This window comes from Tyto alba, unplaced genomic scaffold (assembly GCF_018691265.1).
Source record: "Tyto alba isolate M040663 unplaced genomic scaffold, T.alba_DEE_v4.0 Super-Scaffold_41, whole genome shotgun sequence".
NCBI classification, from domain to species: domain Eukaryota; kingdom Metazoa; phylum Chordata; class Aves; order Strigiformes; family Tytonidae; genus Tyto; species Tyto alba.
The window spans coordinates 2902668-2919936 of record NW_024881317.1 but is presented as its reverse complement, the minus strand read 5'-3'; the positions used below and the strand labels follow the sequence as shown (position 1 = coordinate 2919936).

General features: G+C 39.9%; 1 protein-coding gene across 11 annotated transcripts in view; it reads right to left on the bottom strand.

Annotated features, from left to right (window-relative positions):
* The window catches only part of MEGF11 (multiple EGF like domains 11), a 283406-nt gene that overhangs the window by 131762 nt on the left and 134375 nt on the right, over window positions 1–17269 (bottom strand). For 9 of the 11 annotated variants that reach the window (XM_032994322.2, XM_032994321.2, XM_032994325.2 and 6 more), the window contains one exon: window positions 1317–1391. The exons of the other annotated variants lie outside the window; for them this stretch is intronic. In XM_032994322.2, the coding sequence (XP_032850213.1) occupies window positions 1317–1391 (75 nt within the window). The remainder of the gene's footprint in view (window positions 1–1316; window positions 1392–17269) is intronic. 11 annotated transcript variants of the gene reach the window in all.

Here is a 17269-nt window from a genome sequence, read left to right as displayed (position 1 = left end):
TATTATTGTAAATTCCATTTTTACAACCTCTTATTTTTAAAATGGTCTCTTAATTGATTTTTAATTATATTTTTCAATGACATTTAACTACACGTGCTTTGTAAATATAACCACACATATGACAAAATATATTAAAGGAGAAAATACCGATACATTTGGAGTATTATCTTCACAGACTGCACTAAGAAGAAATTCTAGTGCTCTCATAGATGTTTTGCATAAGGAAGTGAGAACAAATTTGTTTTGGGTATAAGTGGGTGCAGTCCTACCACAGGCAGCTGATGCCAGCCGATTTGGTCCTCAGAGTGTTAATGACACACATCACCAACCCATCAGTACTGAGGTGCGCTGCTCCTTCCTGACAGTCATCAAAATGGAGCAGGAAGGTATGTAAAGCAGTCACAGCAGGGTCACCAGCTCAGCGGCCACAGGGTGATTCAAAGTAACTTCTAATCCACCTCAGCACAAAGCAGCTGAGGAGACAATGGCTGCTAAAAATAATGTACTATAACATTTTTCATTTATACAGTGTGTGTTATTTATTACAAGGGGCAAAATACAATGCCAGAGTATTATTTAATCTAAAACATAAACAACACAGAGATTCTTTAACAATGAGTCACAGCTATCTAACTTGTAGATCAAGACAGCAGACCAGACCTTAGGAAATGTAACTGCCTGTTATAACTGAAGCTGAGAGATATGCCCAAGGAAATGTAAACGGTGTTACTTTGGTTTCTGCCTAAATAAGTAGTGTGAAGAAAATAAATTATTAACTTCTAGTTCTGGGCCCTGAGTGATCACCCAAGTTGAAATTTGGCCAGGACATACTGACCAAATGCTGGTTTAACATAAAGTTCTACAAGGTCTTTAGTGATCAGAAGAGGTCAGCACATCTCTTTTACCTCAGGAACGCCACGTTAGAGAAAAGCATCTTGCGTCTCCAGTGTGGTGTTTTGGAGGTGTCGAATAGCACAGCCTGAGCATCAGACAAGACTGCAGCACACAGTAGAGCAGGAAAAAAGACATAGCACTATAAATTGCATCCATCCAGTTGCCTAAAACACAGGTTTGGGATGGGTTTAAAAAGTTAACCCATTTAACAAACAACAAAATCCTGGGAAACCCGAAGCACTATCTGAAACAACTCAATTCCCTTGAGTTTCTGGCTCAGCACCCCTCAGGTCTGGGGTCCAAAGGATTATATGCCATTCAAGAGAGAAACCATGCATAGGGAAAGGCTGGAACTGGCACTCTCAGATCCCACCACCCAAGGCATCCTACATTAGCCATCGGATTTGCTGGAAACCACTCACTGTTGTAGTTGCTGTTCCCACTAGTCTCTGCCGGTGCGGTGCTGTGCTCCCCCGGCCCTTCAGAGGTGGCCCTTCCTGACATGGAATGGGGAGAAAAAGGGAGGAGACGAAACAAAGAAAGGGAAGAAGGGGACACGGGAGGGTAAAAGAAGGGAAAGGGAGCATCTGTAACCAAACTCTTCCAACAGCTTCATCACACACATACACTGGGCACACTTAGGGCCTGTCAGTAACAGCTTTGCGTTGGCCCCAACTGGCGCCAGGTCAGGCGTGAAGAAGCTGTTTCACACAGAAGCAGGTTCACGCAAGGGCTCCAGAGCAGGCAGGCACCTGGGCTGGTTTTGCAGGCTGTCCTTAACCTGCAGTCCCAGGCAGCTGGAAATTTCAACAAACCTGCACTACAAAAATTATTTTCCTATTTTCTTTTCCATTGAAAATGTCACTTCTTACTGAAAAAAATTACTATTTCTGACTGCAAAACTCAATTTATTTCTTTTAAAAATAAGTCAATATTTTTCTGCCAAAAGTGCTTTTTTCCCCCCAAATTAAATTTCCCATAGAAAGAACATTAGGACAATTTTTGTAAATGCATGCTGTTGATATATTTTATGGAAAATCAAAATAATAACTTGAAAAATACCACTTCCTGCTCATTTTTGAAAACAGTGTATAGCCTTATTGAAGTCAGCAGGATAACAAGGGGTGAAGGCCTGCACATTTTTCACTCAAACTTGTGTTTGCTGACAACTCACACATACCTTTTACATGGCCAGGATGTCATATTGTTATAAGCAAGACTGTAATTTCATTAACAGTTACAGAAGGAGTGAAAAACACTGGAAAACTAGAATTTAGTATTTATCCAAATCCCAAGCTTAACAATTATGGCAGAGGCATAGTGCTTTTGTTGTGGAAGGACCTGATTTCTTCATGTTGTGGAAGTCATAAAAACCACAGGACTGGGGAATGACTATATTGATCTTGGATAAGATTCAATCCCGTGCAGAGATCCAGCACAAGCCAGTATATCACATAAATTTTGCTCAAGCCCCATACTGGGGAATAAAGTGACATGCAAATCACACATTATTGTTACAATAATGCTTTGTTCTTAAATATTGCTACTCCTGAGTAGACTAGAAAATTATTTCAGAGATTATCAAAGTAATCCCCATTCTGCAAACAGGGAGACAGAGACAAAGACAGGAAATGGGACTTGCCACAGGTCACCCAGCAGGGAAGCAGAAGAGCTGGGGTACCTCCAGGTGCCAGAGTAGAGATCTGTCTTCTGTCCATCGCCCCTCTGTGCAGTACAAACATATGGTTGATGACAGCTTCTGCCCCACAAAATGTCTTATCTAAAATGGCTCTTGTAAAGTTTGCTTGTACAACAGGACCTGACTGTTCATCACAGAATGCATTCATTAATTCATGCCATTTATTTTAATTTCAATGAAACCTGATTTCATTAGGTGTTGTATATGTTCTGTATAGATGATTAATTCTGTTCTTACTTTTTTTTTTTTTCCTGTGGATATGTATTTTACATTCTCTTTTCTCATTCAGCAGCAGCTTTTGCTCATCCATACTTCCTCCAATGGGATCTGAGGAAAAGTAATGGAACTGGCATCCCTTTCCACCCTTTAATGAAACTAGGGTTCAGATTACTGTCATAATGTAAAGACTGCTAAAACATCTTTGCTGACAGTTTTAAAACTTCCAGAACACAGAAATTAAGCAAAAATTAATTGGAAATCTCAGAGACAGATTTCAGTAGACAGCAGTGCACACTCAATTCATTAACTAAATCTGGAAAAATGCAAGTGCTACATTTCCTATGTGTCACAAGCCCTTAAGAACAATGAATGTGTTTGTTAACAGACTTTTGGGGAAAAAAAGCCAAATCAAGTTGCAGTGCATGCTGCACTTCTGTGTCTCAGCAAAAGCTGGCTGTAAAACAGAATTACCTGTGGATAACTTTTAGGGAACTGCAAATATAGTTTCAGAACTATCCATTCCTGAACTTGTCATGATGCTCAAAACAGTAATGGGAAAGCAATCCTGCTAACGTTTCTTGCAGCAAGGATAAAAATCCTTCTTTCATCACAAGTTGGCCCTCTTGTTTTCTGGGGAAGGAAATATTTCATTGCACTGGGGATCCAACAGTTCTTTGTTGTTTCTTTTTAAGGAAACATATATGTACATCTACATATGAATGGTTAAGATTTTTCTTTGGCCATAAAGTGCCCAAATAGCCATTTAAGCATATAATTCCTCACGTAATTGCATAATCATGAATACTCATGTACAGATTGTAATTACAATACACATTCATTGTGTAGTCTTTGTTTTACTGTTTTTAATTGCCAATACACAAAAGGTTTCAAAATGTAAGTGAACTGTTGGATTCTGTCTTGCAAACTTCCTGCTCAAAGGCTGAACACTAATAAAGATACTCACCCACGGAAATGTGCAATTCAGCTTGGTGCTATGAACAGTTGAAGCAAGTTAATGCAGATCCCAACCTTGCTTTCCCAGTCCTTGCGCATTCAGAATCCCACTGGTTCCCATTTTACTGTGCCCATGAGCACAAGACAAATTTAACGACAAACCTTTGAAAAGATTTTGGAATTCAGGTTGGCCTAACAGCAGGTAACAGTGAGAAATCCACTTCTCTTCAGACGGATGAAGTGATAGAAATGCAAGGTAAACCGAAAAGAATCGATTTGTCACGACCAGTAAGAGAGAGCTGAAGCTTATGTTTTCATTTCTGATACCTAAACTGGCAAAGCACTTCAGAAGCTGACATTTATTGATCATGCAGCCTCAAAACAATACTGGTGAAGTTCAGAGCCCATACAGGCAAAAGACATGCATTAAATACAATAGGAAAGTTGATAGCAGGGAAAAAAAAAAAAAAAAAAGAGAAATAAATTCCATTTATAGACTTGGCATGTGTATGGGAAGCATATAGGCACTTTTTACCAGCAAGAAAGTGTTGGGATTTTGCTATTGCCTGGCTTTCTCTTTCATGTTAGATCACCATTTTGAGATGCAAAGTGGATGTTGTGCCTGTTAATGTCACTGGCCTCAATCATGCAATCCTTAATCAGGCAGAAATCCCTGCAGTTTTGACCATATAGGAATTACAGACCTAGTTATAGGTCTTCTGGTGCAGATTTGACCCCTGCTGCCTCCCTGCTGCAATAAAACTCCTAAACTCTTTTGGATCATTACTTCTACAACTTGCCAGAGGGCATGGGAGTGCAGCATTTATGCGGTTACTTTCTGGTTTTAACCAAGAGTTGAGGCTTCATCCAGTGACTGTACTGGCCAACATACAGCAAGAGAAATGATCTAAACCAGATACAGGGCTGGCAGGGATTACTTGTCCCAGAATAAATCACTCTCTCCACCAGCTCTGCCCCCATGTGAAACGACAACTTGCTAGTCCTTGTTCAGCCGCTGACAGTAAGTCCCTTTTTAAAACATAAAAATAGGTTTGCTTAATGGTGTAAAAAGGTTATTAGGATTGTTTATTCTAAGCTCTGAAATATGTATTCAATTCTCAGTTTGCTTATATGTCTTTTAATTATATCAACATTGGTGTTCTGTCTTTGTAGTGGTAATTGGAAACTGATAAAAAATCAAGACTAGAAAACATTAATCATTGCAGTGACTGGAGCTGTTTTTCAAGGCATTTATCATCTCACTGCTTGTTTTTCAGAGTTAAATTTCCAACACAATTCGCTTTTTAACATACAATATTAGGTGAAAATATTAAACATGTTCACTGGCAGACAATGTCTATTTACCAGAGACAAGCACAATAAAAGCCATACCATGATAAACTCTGAGCCTGCAGTTCACTCAATTACATAATTCCACATTGGAGAGGAAGGAATATACATCTGAGAGATTTTGTGCAGAAAGAATCTTAAAAACCTTTGGCATAGCCTGGATGTGAACATACAGGAGACCAATGCAAAGCAAACCACGTTGTGTGCTTGGGTGACAAACAGAATGATGGTGGTGTCCCTCACAGTTCACAAAAGAGGGAGTAGACAGGGCACAGCAAGAGAGGAGAAGAGGATGCAAATACTTGTGTTCTGAAACACAAATAATGTGAGCTGTCCAGACAGACAGACTAGTTGAATTTGTTTCTTGAAATGACATTATGTGTAGGCAAACACATACACAAATGAGATTATGTGTGAGTGGAGAAGGGAAGGAGACCAAAACTGATTTTAAGGAGGGGACAGCCATCATTGTCAAGAATAGGCAATAGGAGAAGGAGAGTGAGGGGGGGTTGGGGGGCTGGTGGCTCTTGGACAAGAGCAAAGTACTGTGCCAGACTGCAAAGTCTGTGATTGTACTAGAGAAAAGGAGCTGCCCAGACAGCACCTGGAATTCTGGATGGTGAGCCAGAGGGCAGCTCACACATTCATGTTTGTGAAAAGAGGCCCTGACATTAACAGAGATTAAGTCTTTTCAGAAGAGAAAGAAGAGGAGCAACCCAGGCAAAAGCAAAAGTAGCTCCTGAATGGCACCAATGGTTTCTGATTTCAGAAATACCTCAGGTAATGTGTAAGTAGGAAGATAACATCTATCTATCCATCTATCTACACATACATGTACTTTCATAACCATAGATAACTAAAGATGGACAGCCACGAGTACAACAAACACAAATCTATATGCACACAGGCACGTACATGCATATATAAAGACATATAAATAGATGGGCTATAAACAAGTATATTGCATATATATGTATATGTAAAATGTACAGATGAAATAAAATATATAGGTACACCATATTAATACACATTGAATGTATACTGTTTAGTCAGAACCAAAATATTCAGGTGTACAAGTGCACTCAGATATGAGATATTTACCCGGGTAAAATTCAAAACTTCTTGAAGTCTATACAAGTATTCCTACAATGTCAGTGGCCTGACTGTATACAAAGCCTATGATTTAGACTGAATTTAAAATCCCCATGAAATCATGAATACAATTCTTCTGGGTTCTCATTTTCCAGTGAAAAGAGGAAGCAAATGTTTCAAATTGTACAAGGAGACATTAATTACAAACTAATCTGAATGTATTATCATCCCATAGTGGTTTGGCCTCAATCCTGAAGTGTAAAGTGTGTTCTTTGGTGCAACCAAAGCCCACTTTTAGCAGTGGGCTTCAGCCTCCAAGTGTCTGTGGAAGCTGCTGTGTATCAAAGGGTACTCAAGAGAGATGAAATTATTCTCCACTGAAATCCATATGAACATTTTGATAATGACAAATGTTATACATCATTAGAGATCTTTATTCAAGGTGCACTTCATGCTTTATTTACCATATTTTAATAGGTAGTAATAATAGAATAATAAATGGGGAAAAATATGGGGTTTGTTGTCTTTGTTCAAATTTCTCAGTGTGAGAGAGCAACATGTATCTTATTTTTCATATATCCTTGAACAGCCTGAAATGACAGATTGCCCATAATCTGTTATAAAATCTCAGTGCCAGAACATGACAATAGATAGCACCATGGAGTGTCTTGGTTATCTCAAAGGGAATAATTTAACACTAACCAATAGCAAAAAGGTGACCCAGTTCAGAAAGGCCTGGAGAGAGATACATTGCTGGTGGCTCCAACCATGTGTGGCTACATGCAGGCACAGTTAAAAGGCAGATTAATAGGCAGTCAGGTGTGAGGAAGAAAGCCAAGGAGCCCTACTGTGGAACACACGGCATTTATCCTATTTTGTAAAGCACTTTATGAATTAACCTAGGCTGGTCTTTTTTAAATAGTGAGCATCCGAAGATTCACACCAGCGTTTTTCCAGCCTGATCTGTATTCCAAAACAGTACTGCTCACATAAATCTCAGTGTTGTTTTTTAGTAGAGAGTGAAAGGGAAAAAAGAAAAGCTGCCGTTAAATCAATAGGCTGCATTGCACACCACAGTATATGAAAGTAATAGTGCTGTGCTTATCATTTGTGCTGCCACCAACTAATTGCTGTAACTTGCACTTCATTATCCTCTCTAATATGGTTACAATAACAGAGAATGACAAATAAGGAATGTTATCTTTCTACTGACCAGTATTTACTCGCAGGGTGAGTTCTCATTCAAACGCCTCTATCTGGATGAATAAGATTTACCAGATTACACATTGACTTAAAAGGTTTAATACCAGCAGTGATGGAGAGCTGCCTTAGGAAATATTTTCACAGGCACACTTTTGGGATCTAGCACAAAAAAGTCTTTACTGCTGCTTTTGTACCCACCATGGTCTCCCTTAGCTCTCCCCGCATTTAAGTCAGCAACGCTGGCAGACAGAAAACCCGAATCCTATGAAACTCTTAACATGCCCTCTGTCTTCCCTGAATCAGGTCTTCCAGTCATTCACACACCAGAGAGGTGGTCTGATTCTTTTGATGTTAAAATAGGTAACATAACTAATAAAGCTGCCTACATTGATTATCAAGCAGAAACAGGCAAAGAATGTTATGGATAGGAGAAAAGACTTTGGGCTCTGGAAAAAAAAAAAAAAAGGATAAAAGTATCTAATCATTAATGTGTGTCCTAGTTAAACAAAATCCTTTGTTGCAGTAAAAAAGAGGAACTGTAGAAAATCTGAATGAAACATCCAACACCCACATTATGGCCACTGGTCTCTGGTGGTGTTCAGAAGGGGAAGAGGAGCCTCCCAGACTTGCTTCTAAATTCTCTGCAAGAGATCAGTTTTCCCCCGTGGATGTAAGGGATGTGCACAGTATCAGAAGGAAGGAGAAAATGGGGAAGCCATCATCACAAAGTCTTTATTTATGCTAACGGTCCTCAAAAACATCAGTGTTCCTATCCAAAGACGTGGACTTTATGAGGCACTGCAATGAAAACTCAAAGGTTTCACTAATCAAATGCATTTATAAATGGCATTTTTTCAATCCCACGGTAGCCTCACACCTAAGTGTCTCAAAAGTCAGCATTTACCCTAGGCATATACAACATTCACAAAAATGAGTAATATTTGTCTACAACAAAAGGCATAATTGCATTAAGGCACACATATGCATAATTAAAGACATCCATAGGTGAAGAAGCATACAAAAATGCATAACAAAGAAAAATGTTGCTGAACCATTTATTTTCCAAAGCCTTCCAAACCAAATTTGAGGTAACTAATTGCCCAATATGTACTGTTACGACATCCATTCCATAATAATGACTGTGAGGTAGTTTCCATTCTTCCCCCATGCTGACCTCTCCTTTAAACATCTGCATTTTTCTAACTCCTTCTGGAACTAAGATGCGCTTTTTGTTTTCTGCTTGGTTACAAACTAGTTATGATCAAGAATCTCTCTTAGAAAACAGTACTACATAAGCAGCCATAATTACATGTAAGCTAGCTCTAAATATTTAAGGACCACGATAGTACCTAAAAATAAATCTAAATACGACCATGAATCAATGTCTCATTTGTATTATTTCAAATGCTCTGCTAGTTAATGATGTTTTGAATTGTTTTATGATTATTATAACCTCTTTGATAGTTAAATCAATCAAATCATCATTGCTGTATTTCATCAAATATACATCTCTAGAAAGATGGTACTTCCCTTGCATACTACTAAGGAAAAACAGCATTTCTGTATTACCTACATGATTAGTTAGACTTAATATTCTAGAAATGTGGTGAAATAGTGCCTTGGAGGTAATAGTTAAATATTTTTGCATATGTTTACAGAGTTTCTATTTTTCTTAGAAAGAAAAAGACATAAATTATGCTGCACACCGTTATGTAGCCAATGGCATGTATTGACTGCAATATGTTACTCAACGCTGCTTCATACCAGGCATTTACATACACTTCTAGAAATTCATCCAGCATTTTTTTCTTCACAACTATACTGTATCACACTGATTTTGCTTTACAACTTTATTAAACCAGTCTTTCGGAAGCTTTTCTACATCTATGTGGATACCAGCTTTTCTGTGAACAACATTAAAAAGAACTACTTGTCTTAGCACTGCATTGACATTATCATGGTACATTGCTTTAAAATATCACTTGTAACTGTAATATTACCATAATAAAATGTTTTAAATTTGCCTACTGTGTCTCAGAAATCGTCCTGATGTTGAATTACTTCTCATAGTACATTAACAATTATTCTAATAATTGTCGGGAGCAGTGATGGTCATTTTGTTCTCCTAAATGAAGGAAGATCACAGCTCCAAGGACACAGGCAGTTTATTAAATTTCACAACTCTTGGCTTTCAGGTAGGCAGTGTGGAAGACTTACACATATATATCAATTACAAGTTTATTGTACTAATATCTTGTCGGATTAGAGCATCTGCAAGCTGAAGTTTTATGCAAAACTCAAGATGAAGGCTTCCCATGCAGTGATTCCCATTACTGCATAATAAAGATGAATGCAACCCAGTGTTGCTCAGAAAGACCGTTAACTAAATGAAGAAAGCAGTTCAGTGAATGTGGAATCTGTACAGGAGCCAAATCGAACTCCCTCTTATAACTCAGAGATGCAACATTTGGGCAGCTGCCCAAGGAAGGAAAGAGAAGAGAAACCAAGTCTGCATGCATTTTTATTTCTCACTGACTACAAGCCCTTGGTTATAAAATCTAACTAAAATCTTGATTTCTTTATATGTGCTGTTCCAGACTCTTTAACCCATGTATTCTTGATTATAAGAATGTAATTGATATGCAGGCCTTGTTAAATGCATTATGATAACTTTGCAGTTAGGGATATAACTTATTCCCACTAAATTTCAGTACGATGCAGACTAAAGTGAAAACAAGATAAAAAGAATTCAGAAGATGAGAACTCAGTGGGATTTCATAAGCCTGAGCATGTGTACAGTTGAGAGGCAGAGATCTAAATGACCTGGACCAATCTGCATAGCGTTTTTTAGAAAACATAAATCACTCCATCAACACATGGGATTGTATCTCCACCTCTCCCACTCTTTACTTCTGCTTGCAGAAGACTTGCATAATAAGTAGAAACTGCATTTACAATGTACTGGGTTTTGAGCCTTCAGGATGAACACTATTCAACCTGACTACCTGGTGGATGTATTTAATAATGTATCAAAAATGTGCATGCTATGTCTGATTCTAAGAAGCGAAACAAGGAATGGTAGTCTAGTTTGCTACACGACTTTCAAAATATAAAGAGCTGAACACTAATGTAGCCTCTGCACTGCACAGTCAAAGTAGAGAAGCTGGCATTCACAAGGTGTTCCAAATTTGACCCATCACTCTGAGGAAGGTTACCAAGGAATGCTGGCATGGGTTGGTTAAGATGCTAGTTTGGAAAGGAAGTTACATTCGGTAACCAACAGTGAAATTCTGGTCAAACTGAAACAATGATATATACCTGACACGAGACACCAAACCCTCTGAACAAAGAGCCTGTGGTCATCACAGCTCAAAGTGACTTCAAACGCTGTTCCTGGACTACATGGAAGAGCATGACTGGAGAAAATCCTCTGGCACGTACCCTTCGACTACTGCTCTCTATAGTGGACCATACTGTCAGGGTCCGGGGTGCACTGATGGGCCTTGATGGCCCTGCCCAGCCTCCCCTGGGGCCACCACCCACAGTCCCTGCCCAAGGACCTGGAGGTTCTGTTTCAGCTCAGCCCTTCACTCCCTGCCTGAGCTATGCTCTAGATGTGTTTGTCTCCAGCTCTGTCCCAGTCAGGCCTTTGCCTGGCCATGAACCCTGTTGATCCCTGGACTGATATCCTGGCCTGAGCTTGGATCAGCCTTGTCACCACAGACCTGCTTGACAGTTGCTGTACCATGCCTGAGTGCCTCAAGCAGGTCTCCTAAAACAGACTTTCCAACAGTCACCCACGAGGAGCAAGCAAAGAAATGTACAAGATGGCAATATGTTATTTTATATATGTCTGCGTGAGATTCAATATATTTTGATCAATCACCTTCTGTAAACTCAGAAATGGAAGTCTGAGATGTAAGTATTGGTCTGGCACAGAAAACCCCGTGCTTTACACAGTAGAGATCAAAAAGGTGCAAAACCAGACCTAATCTAATGTGGAATGGATCAAAGTGCCAATGTTTAATGCTAATAAATTTATTACAGGGAACTCTTTCATCAGTAGAGGTAACACCACTCACTGGTTTGGAAGACATACAGTTACTTGCAGATTTGCCAGTATATTGACAGGCAGAGAAGGCATTAACTGTAACTCTTCAAAATCTAGGCATGTTGTAAGTGGCAAATCAGAAAAGAAAAATTAAGAAATCAGAAATAAAGCATCCAAGTAGTTCTTAAGAACCCTGTCACTAGGACACATTTCATATATCCTAATGATTGATCGGTATAATTCTATAATTTAAACTGTTGATAATACTTTTCACTTAAAACAGTTAAACTTGTACATTTCTGAAATAATGTTTTTAAAAACATAGGTCATTTGTTCATGGTAAGTAGTGTGTGACATCACTCATGCTAATATTAAGCATACGGTCAAATGTAATACTACATTATTTATTGCTACATTATGTTACATAATCCAAGTGCAAAACATACAAAAAGTCAAGAAGCTGAAGCCTGCACTTAGTTATGTTAATTCTCTCAAGTACGATGATGTTTCATTGTACCTCTTAATAGCCAATTCTTTTCTGCATCTCAACTGCTGCTTGGCAGTCTGGGTAAGAAAGATGTGGGTGATCCATTCCTGTAGCTGAGATCACACCCTGCCTGCAAGTGCCTCACCAGATGGTCAGCATATTGCATTTTCCCCTTGGTAACATCCTTTTTTCTCCCAGCATCTGGAACTCAAGTAGGAAAATACTTATGTTGTTTCCTATAGTGCTGAAGGTAGGGATGTATCCTCAGCTATTGCACAGTGCACCTACCCATGTCTATACAGTATTGTGCTTTAAATTGAGATATATCTGAATTTTGGATTCTTATTTCACCCTTTTGCGGTCTGTTGATTCACCAGTTGGGTAGCTACTGTCACTTTGATCAAGAATTTCTACAGAACAATTGCTTATTTGATCTCAGGTGCTTGAAGTGTTGCTTATTCTATTACAATGCTGCTTTGAAATGGGCTTTTAACATTCATAACTTCTACCTAAGGTGCCTCTATTAGTTGATCCAAAGGTTTTCTTGACCCTGTTAAAAACTTCTGGAGCTCTTCCTGCCTATTGTCCCCTAATTAGAATCACAGTCCCACTGAAGTCCAGAGCTGACGCTGTTTTCCAGAGAGGTTTGTGTCTGAACAGAAAACACTGAGTCATACAGCAGGTTATTGGTAGCTTTACAGCGAGTCCTGTGAAGTACCAGTGCTCCAACGAGGTCACAAGTGTGAGCTGATGAGATTGTATTCTCTTTATTGTTTCCTTGCTCTGAGCACCAAAGAATGTAATAGCTTTTTAAAAATCCTGTGTTTGCATTAACTGATAATGTGTTCTGAATGGAATGACTTTTTTATTGTAACATTTTAGCAACAGCTTCAGAGCTTTGAAAAGGCATCATTTTAATATGCACAGTAGTCACCTCCTCAAATAGCTGATACTTCTAAACACTTTTCAAAAGAGTTAAAAATGTTCCTGGTAGTATTTTAGGAGCTCATTTCCAAGTGTTTCCAGTTTCTTTGGAAAACAACATCCTGAAATGACCAATCATTCTGGAGACTACACTACGAAGATAGCTCGGCAAAGAGTGAATTCAAATGTTCTGCCTTAAAAATGACGGTGGTGGGCTGACCCAGGCTGGGGGACAGGTGCCCTCCAAGGCTGCTCTATCACACCCCTCCTCAGCTGGGCAGGGGAGAGAAAATATAACAAAAGGCTCGTTTGTCAAGATAAGAACAGGGAGATCACTCGCCAATTACCACCATCATGGGCAAAAAAGACTTAACTTGGGGAAATTAGTTTAATGATAAATAAAACCAAATCTCAAAACCACCTCCCCTTCTTCCCGGGCATAACTTTAATCCCAATTTTCTGTACCTCCTCTCACCCAGAGGTGCAGGGGGATGAGGAATGGGGGTTGCAGTCCGTTCATCACACCTTATCTCTCCCACTTCTCCCTCCTCAGGGGAAGGACGCCTAAGACTCTTCCTCTGCTCCAGCGTGAGCTCCCTTGCACAGGGCTGCAACTCTTCACAAACTGCTCCAGCATGGGTCCCACCCGGGGTCACAAGTCCTGCCAGCAAACCTGCTCCAGTGTGGGCTCCTCTCCCCACAGGGCCACAGCTCCTGCCAGGAGCCTGTTCCAGTGTGGGCTTCCCACAGGGACACAGCCTCCTTTGGGCACCCACCTGCTCTGGCGTGGGGTCCCCCACAGGCTGCAGGTGGGGATTTGCTCCACCGTTAACCTCCACAGGTGCAGGGCACAGCCTGCCTCACCACGGGCTTCACCACAGGCTGCAGGGGAGTCTCTGCTCCTGCTCTGGGAGTGCCTCCTCCCCTTCCTTCTTCACTGACCTGGGTGTCTGCAGAGTTGTTTCTCTCACATATTCTCACTCCTCTCTCCAGCTGCAATTGCCCTCCCACAGGTCTTTTCCACCCCTTCTTAAATGTGTTATCCCAGAGGCGCTACCACCATCACTGATGGGCTCGGCCTTGGCCAGTGGCGGGTCTTTCTTGGCGCCGGCCGCATTGGCTCTGTGGGACATGGGGGAAGCTCCTAGCAACTCCTCACAGAAGCCACCCTTGTAGCTCCCCCTCTAGTAAAACCTTGCCACGCAAACCCAGTACAGTGACCTGTTACTTTTTAAACTGGCTACAGCAGTCAAAGGGAAGATTCATATAACCCAGGGAAAGAGAAATGGCTTACTTGCTTAATTTCTATAATAAAAACTAGTTGCAGAAGAAAATCTTCAAAAGCCCTTCATATTAGGAACCTAAATCTTATTTTCAGAAGTGATAGAAAGCTTAAAAGCTGAAGTATCACTGGCTTTAATTGTCTAAAATGTTTATGCTGCAACTCATTAAGATGTATCTATGCTGGTCTAAATTGGGTAGTTCTGATGTTGCCAGAATACGCACAGGACATCAACAAACTCAACACTGACTGCCAGACCACTCAAGGAGCAACTTGCAGAAAGCTTCTTACATTTCACCTGCCTTACTAACAATATCTTAGCTTAGAAGATTAAATCTGGTTTGTTTAGGTGTACTATTACTGTGATCATGTGTAGAGAGAGATGGATCCTATACCAACTTTCAAAGTGCAATATAAGATTCCTGAGAATTTCACCCCCAGTTCTCCTTTGTTAATATCTCTAGATGAGGTCAAATTCCTCTTTCACTTTTACAGATTTATAATACTTTATTTTCTCTCCAGACAAATTTCATTTTGTCTATAAACTGTTAGCTTCAAGGAGTTACTCCAGAGTAACACTAATGTGCAATCAGAATATAAACCAGAGGGAATTGCCTGTGTGCTCTCATCTATACCATTCTACCATTCTCTCCTTTTCCTTTTTTTTTTTTTTTTTCACTCTCTCCTAGCTATCCCTCCCAGGCATCTTCCAAATCCCTTTATTGGGTTTAGCATTGAACAAAGAAGCAATGAACCCACAGAATTCTCCCTTCGTTGCTACAGTACTGTAGTAGCTTCTTGCTTTATTCATAAATAGTATTTCATCACAGTATCAAACTTGTTCCTGTGGAGGAGTACAGTGTCTATATTTTTATTTATAGGTAATAAATAATCATTTGCAATGAATTATTTTTTAACTGTTGTTTTAACTACATCAACACCAGCACCTCTAACTATGTATCTAGCACACACACATACTCTGAGAAAGAGAAGGAATGAAAATCCATACCATAAATTTAAAAAAATAAAATCCAGCTCCATCCACCCCAGTGGTGGCCTGCCCACTAATCCGCCTCCCCAGCACAGAATCAAACTTTTGAGTTCAGAGCTGCTGCCATTTCTGAGGTCATCTCACAAAACCACCTTTTCCCACCAGCCAGGCCAGGCTACAGAATTCCCTGCATCCATCTCTTCAAAACTATACCTAGAGGGAAAATTGCCCTCTGAACAGCTACGGGGTTTCTATATGCATGGACAAGGAGAACTGTGAGCTTTCTGCACCGTGGGAAGAGAAATTCTCGGGTTGTCAAAGGCCTAACCAACATATCAGCTCAGAGACACAGTAAACTCCTGGCTAAAAGACCTTACAGGCATGATATTTTGCATATTCAGGAGCACAACAATATCTAGAGAGTTTGATTTGCTTTAAGACATTTAAGATTCCTCTGATCTCTATTCAGAAGGACCGCCAGCATACCTAAATAAAATTTACATTTACATGTGCCAGGATATGGAAAATTGTCTCAAGAATATGAATTTAAACTCTGCAAAATGTATGTAAAACATTTTTTCTGCAAATCTATCTAAAATAGACAATTTGGCAGCATAGGGTGAAGGGTTTATTTACATGCACTTCAGATGACCCACTTAATTCACACCTGGCTTTTCTATATCACTCTATATAATTAATCTCAGAACCATAGCACATAAAAACTTCAGACCATCTACCTTGTCTTGTATGGTAGCTAATGCCTCTTAAGCAACAGTGACCGGGGTGCCATATTCCAGTATCATTCCACAAATGAATTCCCACTGAAGACAATGGGATCTCACATGAAAAAATCTATGTTGGATGTGTCCCTAAGAAATGTTTCCTTCAACCATAGGTTACATTTGTGGTGATGGACATGAGTTCGCATTACTGTTGACAATTTTTACATACCTAATTAATTCCCTGAGCTCCCTATTAAAACTTCATGCAGAGTCTAGCCACAGTCTAGAGGTGGCATTTTTGCTGGAGAAAATTCAACCTATTTGATATGTGCTCCTATCACTTTTTAATAAAACAGGAACTAATCTTGACATCTGAGTCAACAAGCATTTCATCCAAGAAGAACAGGATAAAGGTAACAGGATTTGATGGAAAGTCGTGTTTTTTCTATACAGTACATGGAGAGCTGCACACTAAGACAGCGTCATTGTATAAAAGCAAAGTGAAACTTGCTTCATACTAATCTATACAATAAACTAAACAGAACTCTTGAAGGATAAATGAACATGTAAGACACAGTGATACAGTCTCTATTATTGATGATGATTTAGACTGCGAATAAAGCCAGAAAGCCTACTGTCAAGGTCCCTAGGATCCTTTGCTCCCAGATAAAAGAGTGCTCTGCATGGGGACGCTCTGGCATTACGCACACAATTGATAGGCTTTTCAAAAGTTGCTCATAATGACAGCACTTATTCCAGCCAGACACTTACCCATATGCTTAAATTTAAACATGCTTAAAACCATTTCTATTCAGCAAAGTATGCGATTAATTTTAAACATATGCTTAAAAGCTTTGTTGAACTAGGTTTAAATAAGTAGACATCGCGAGCAAGGAGAACAGAGCTGGAGCCAGGCGAAGCTAAGCAGAGTCAGGTCTCAGGGGCCTGCAGGAACGGGACGCCAGCCTAACACAGACCGTCCCCAACAACAACACAGACGCCGTTTTCACACAAATGGCACAATGGTAATGAAACGTTACAATCTGTTGGCTTAATGTTCTGGCTTAATATGACCAGCTGCTTTTCAGGCAGCAGTTCTGTACTGTAAACAGTATCACAGGGTCAGGTCCGAAGGAGTAATAAACGTGAAAGTGGATTCAAAGTGCAAGCTTTGCTCCTGCTGCTGTGAATCTTCCCCTCGTCTCTGCCTGCCCCCTTGTCCCATTTCCCTCTCGTCTGCTTGCTCACTATTGGTTCATCTCTGATTTCGGAGGAGTGCACGTTAGCTGAAATGGGTTTAAATGCTAACTCGTGGTTTATAGCACTTTCCCCATGAATCTGAGGAAGATCCCTTTTGACGTTCAGTTATGCTTCAAAGCATGTTCATGATAATTTTTGCAG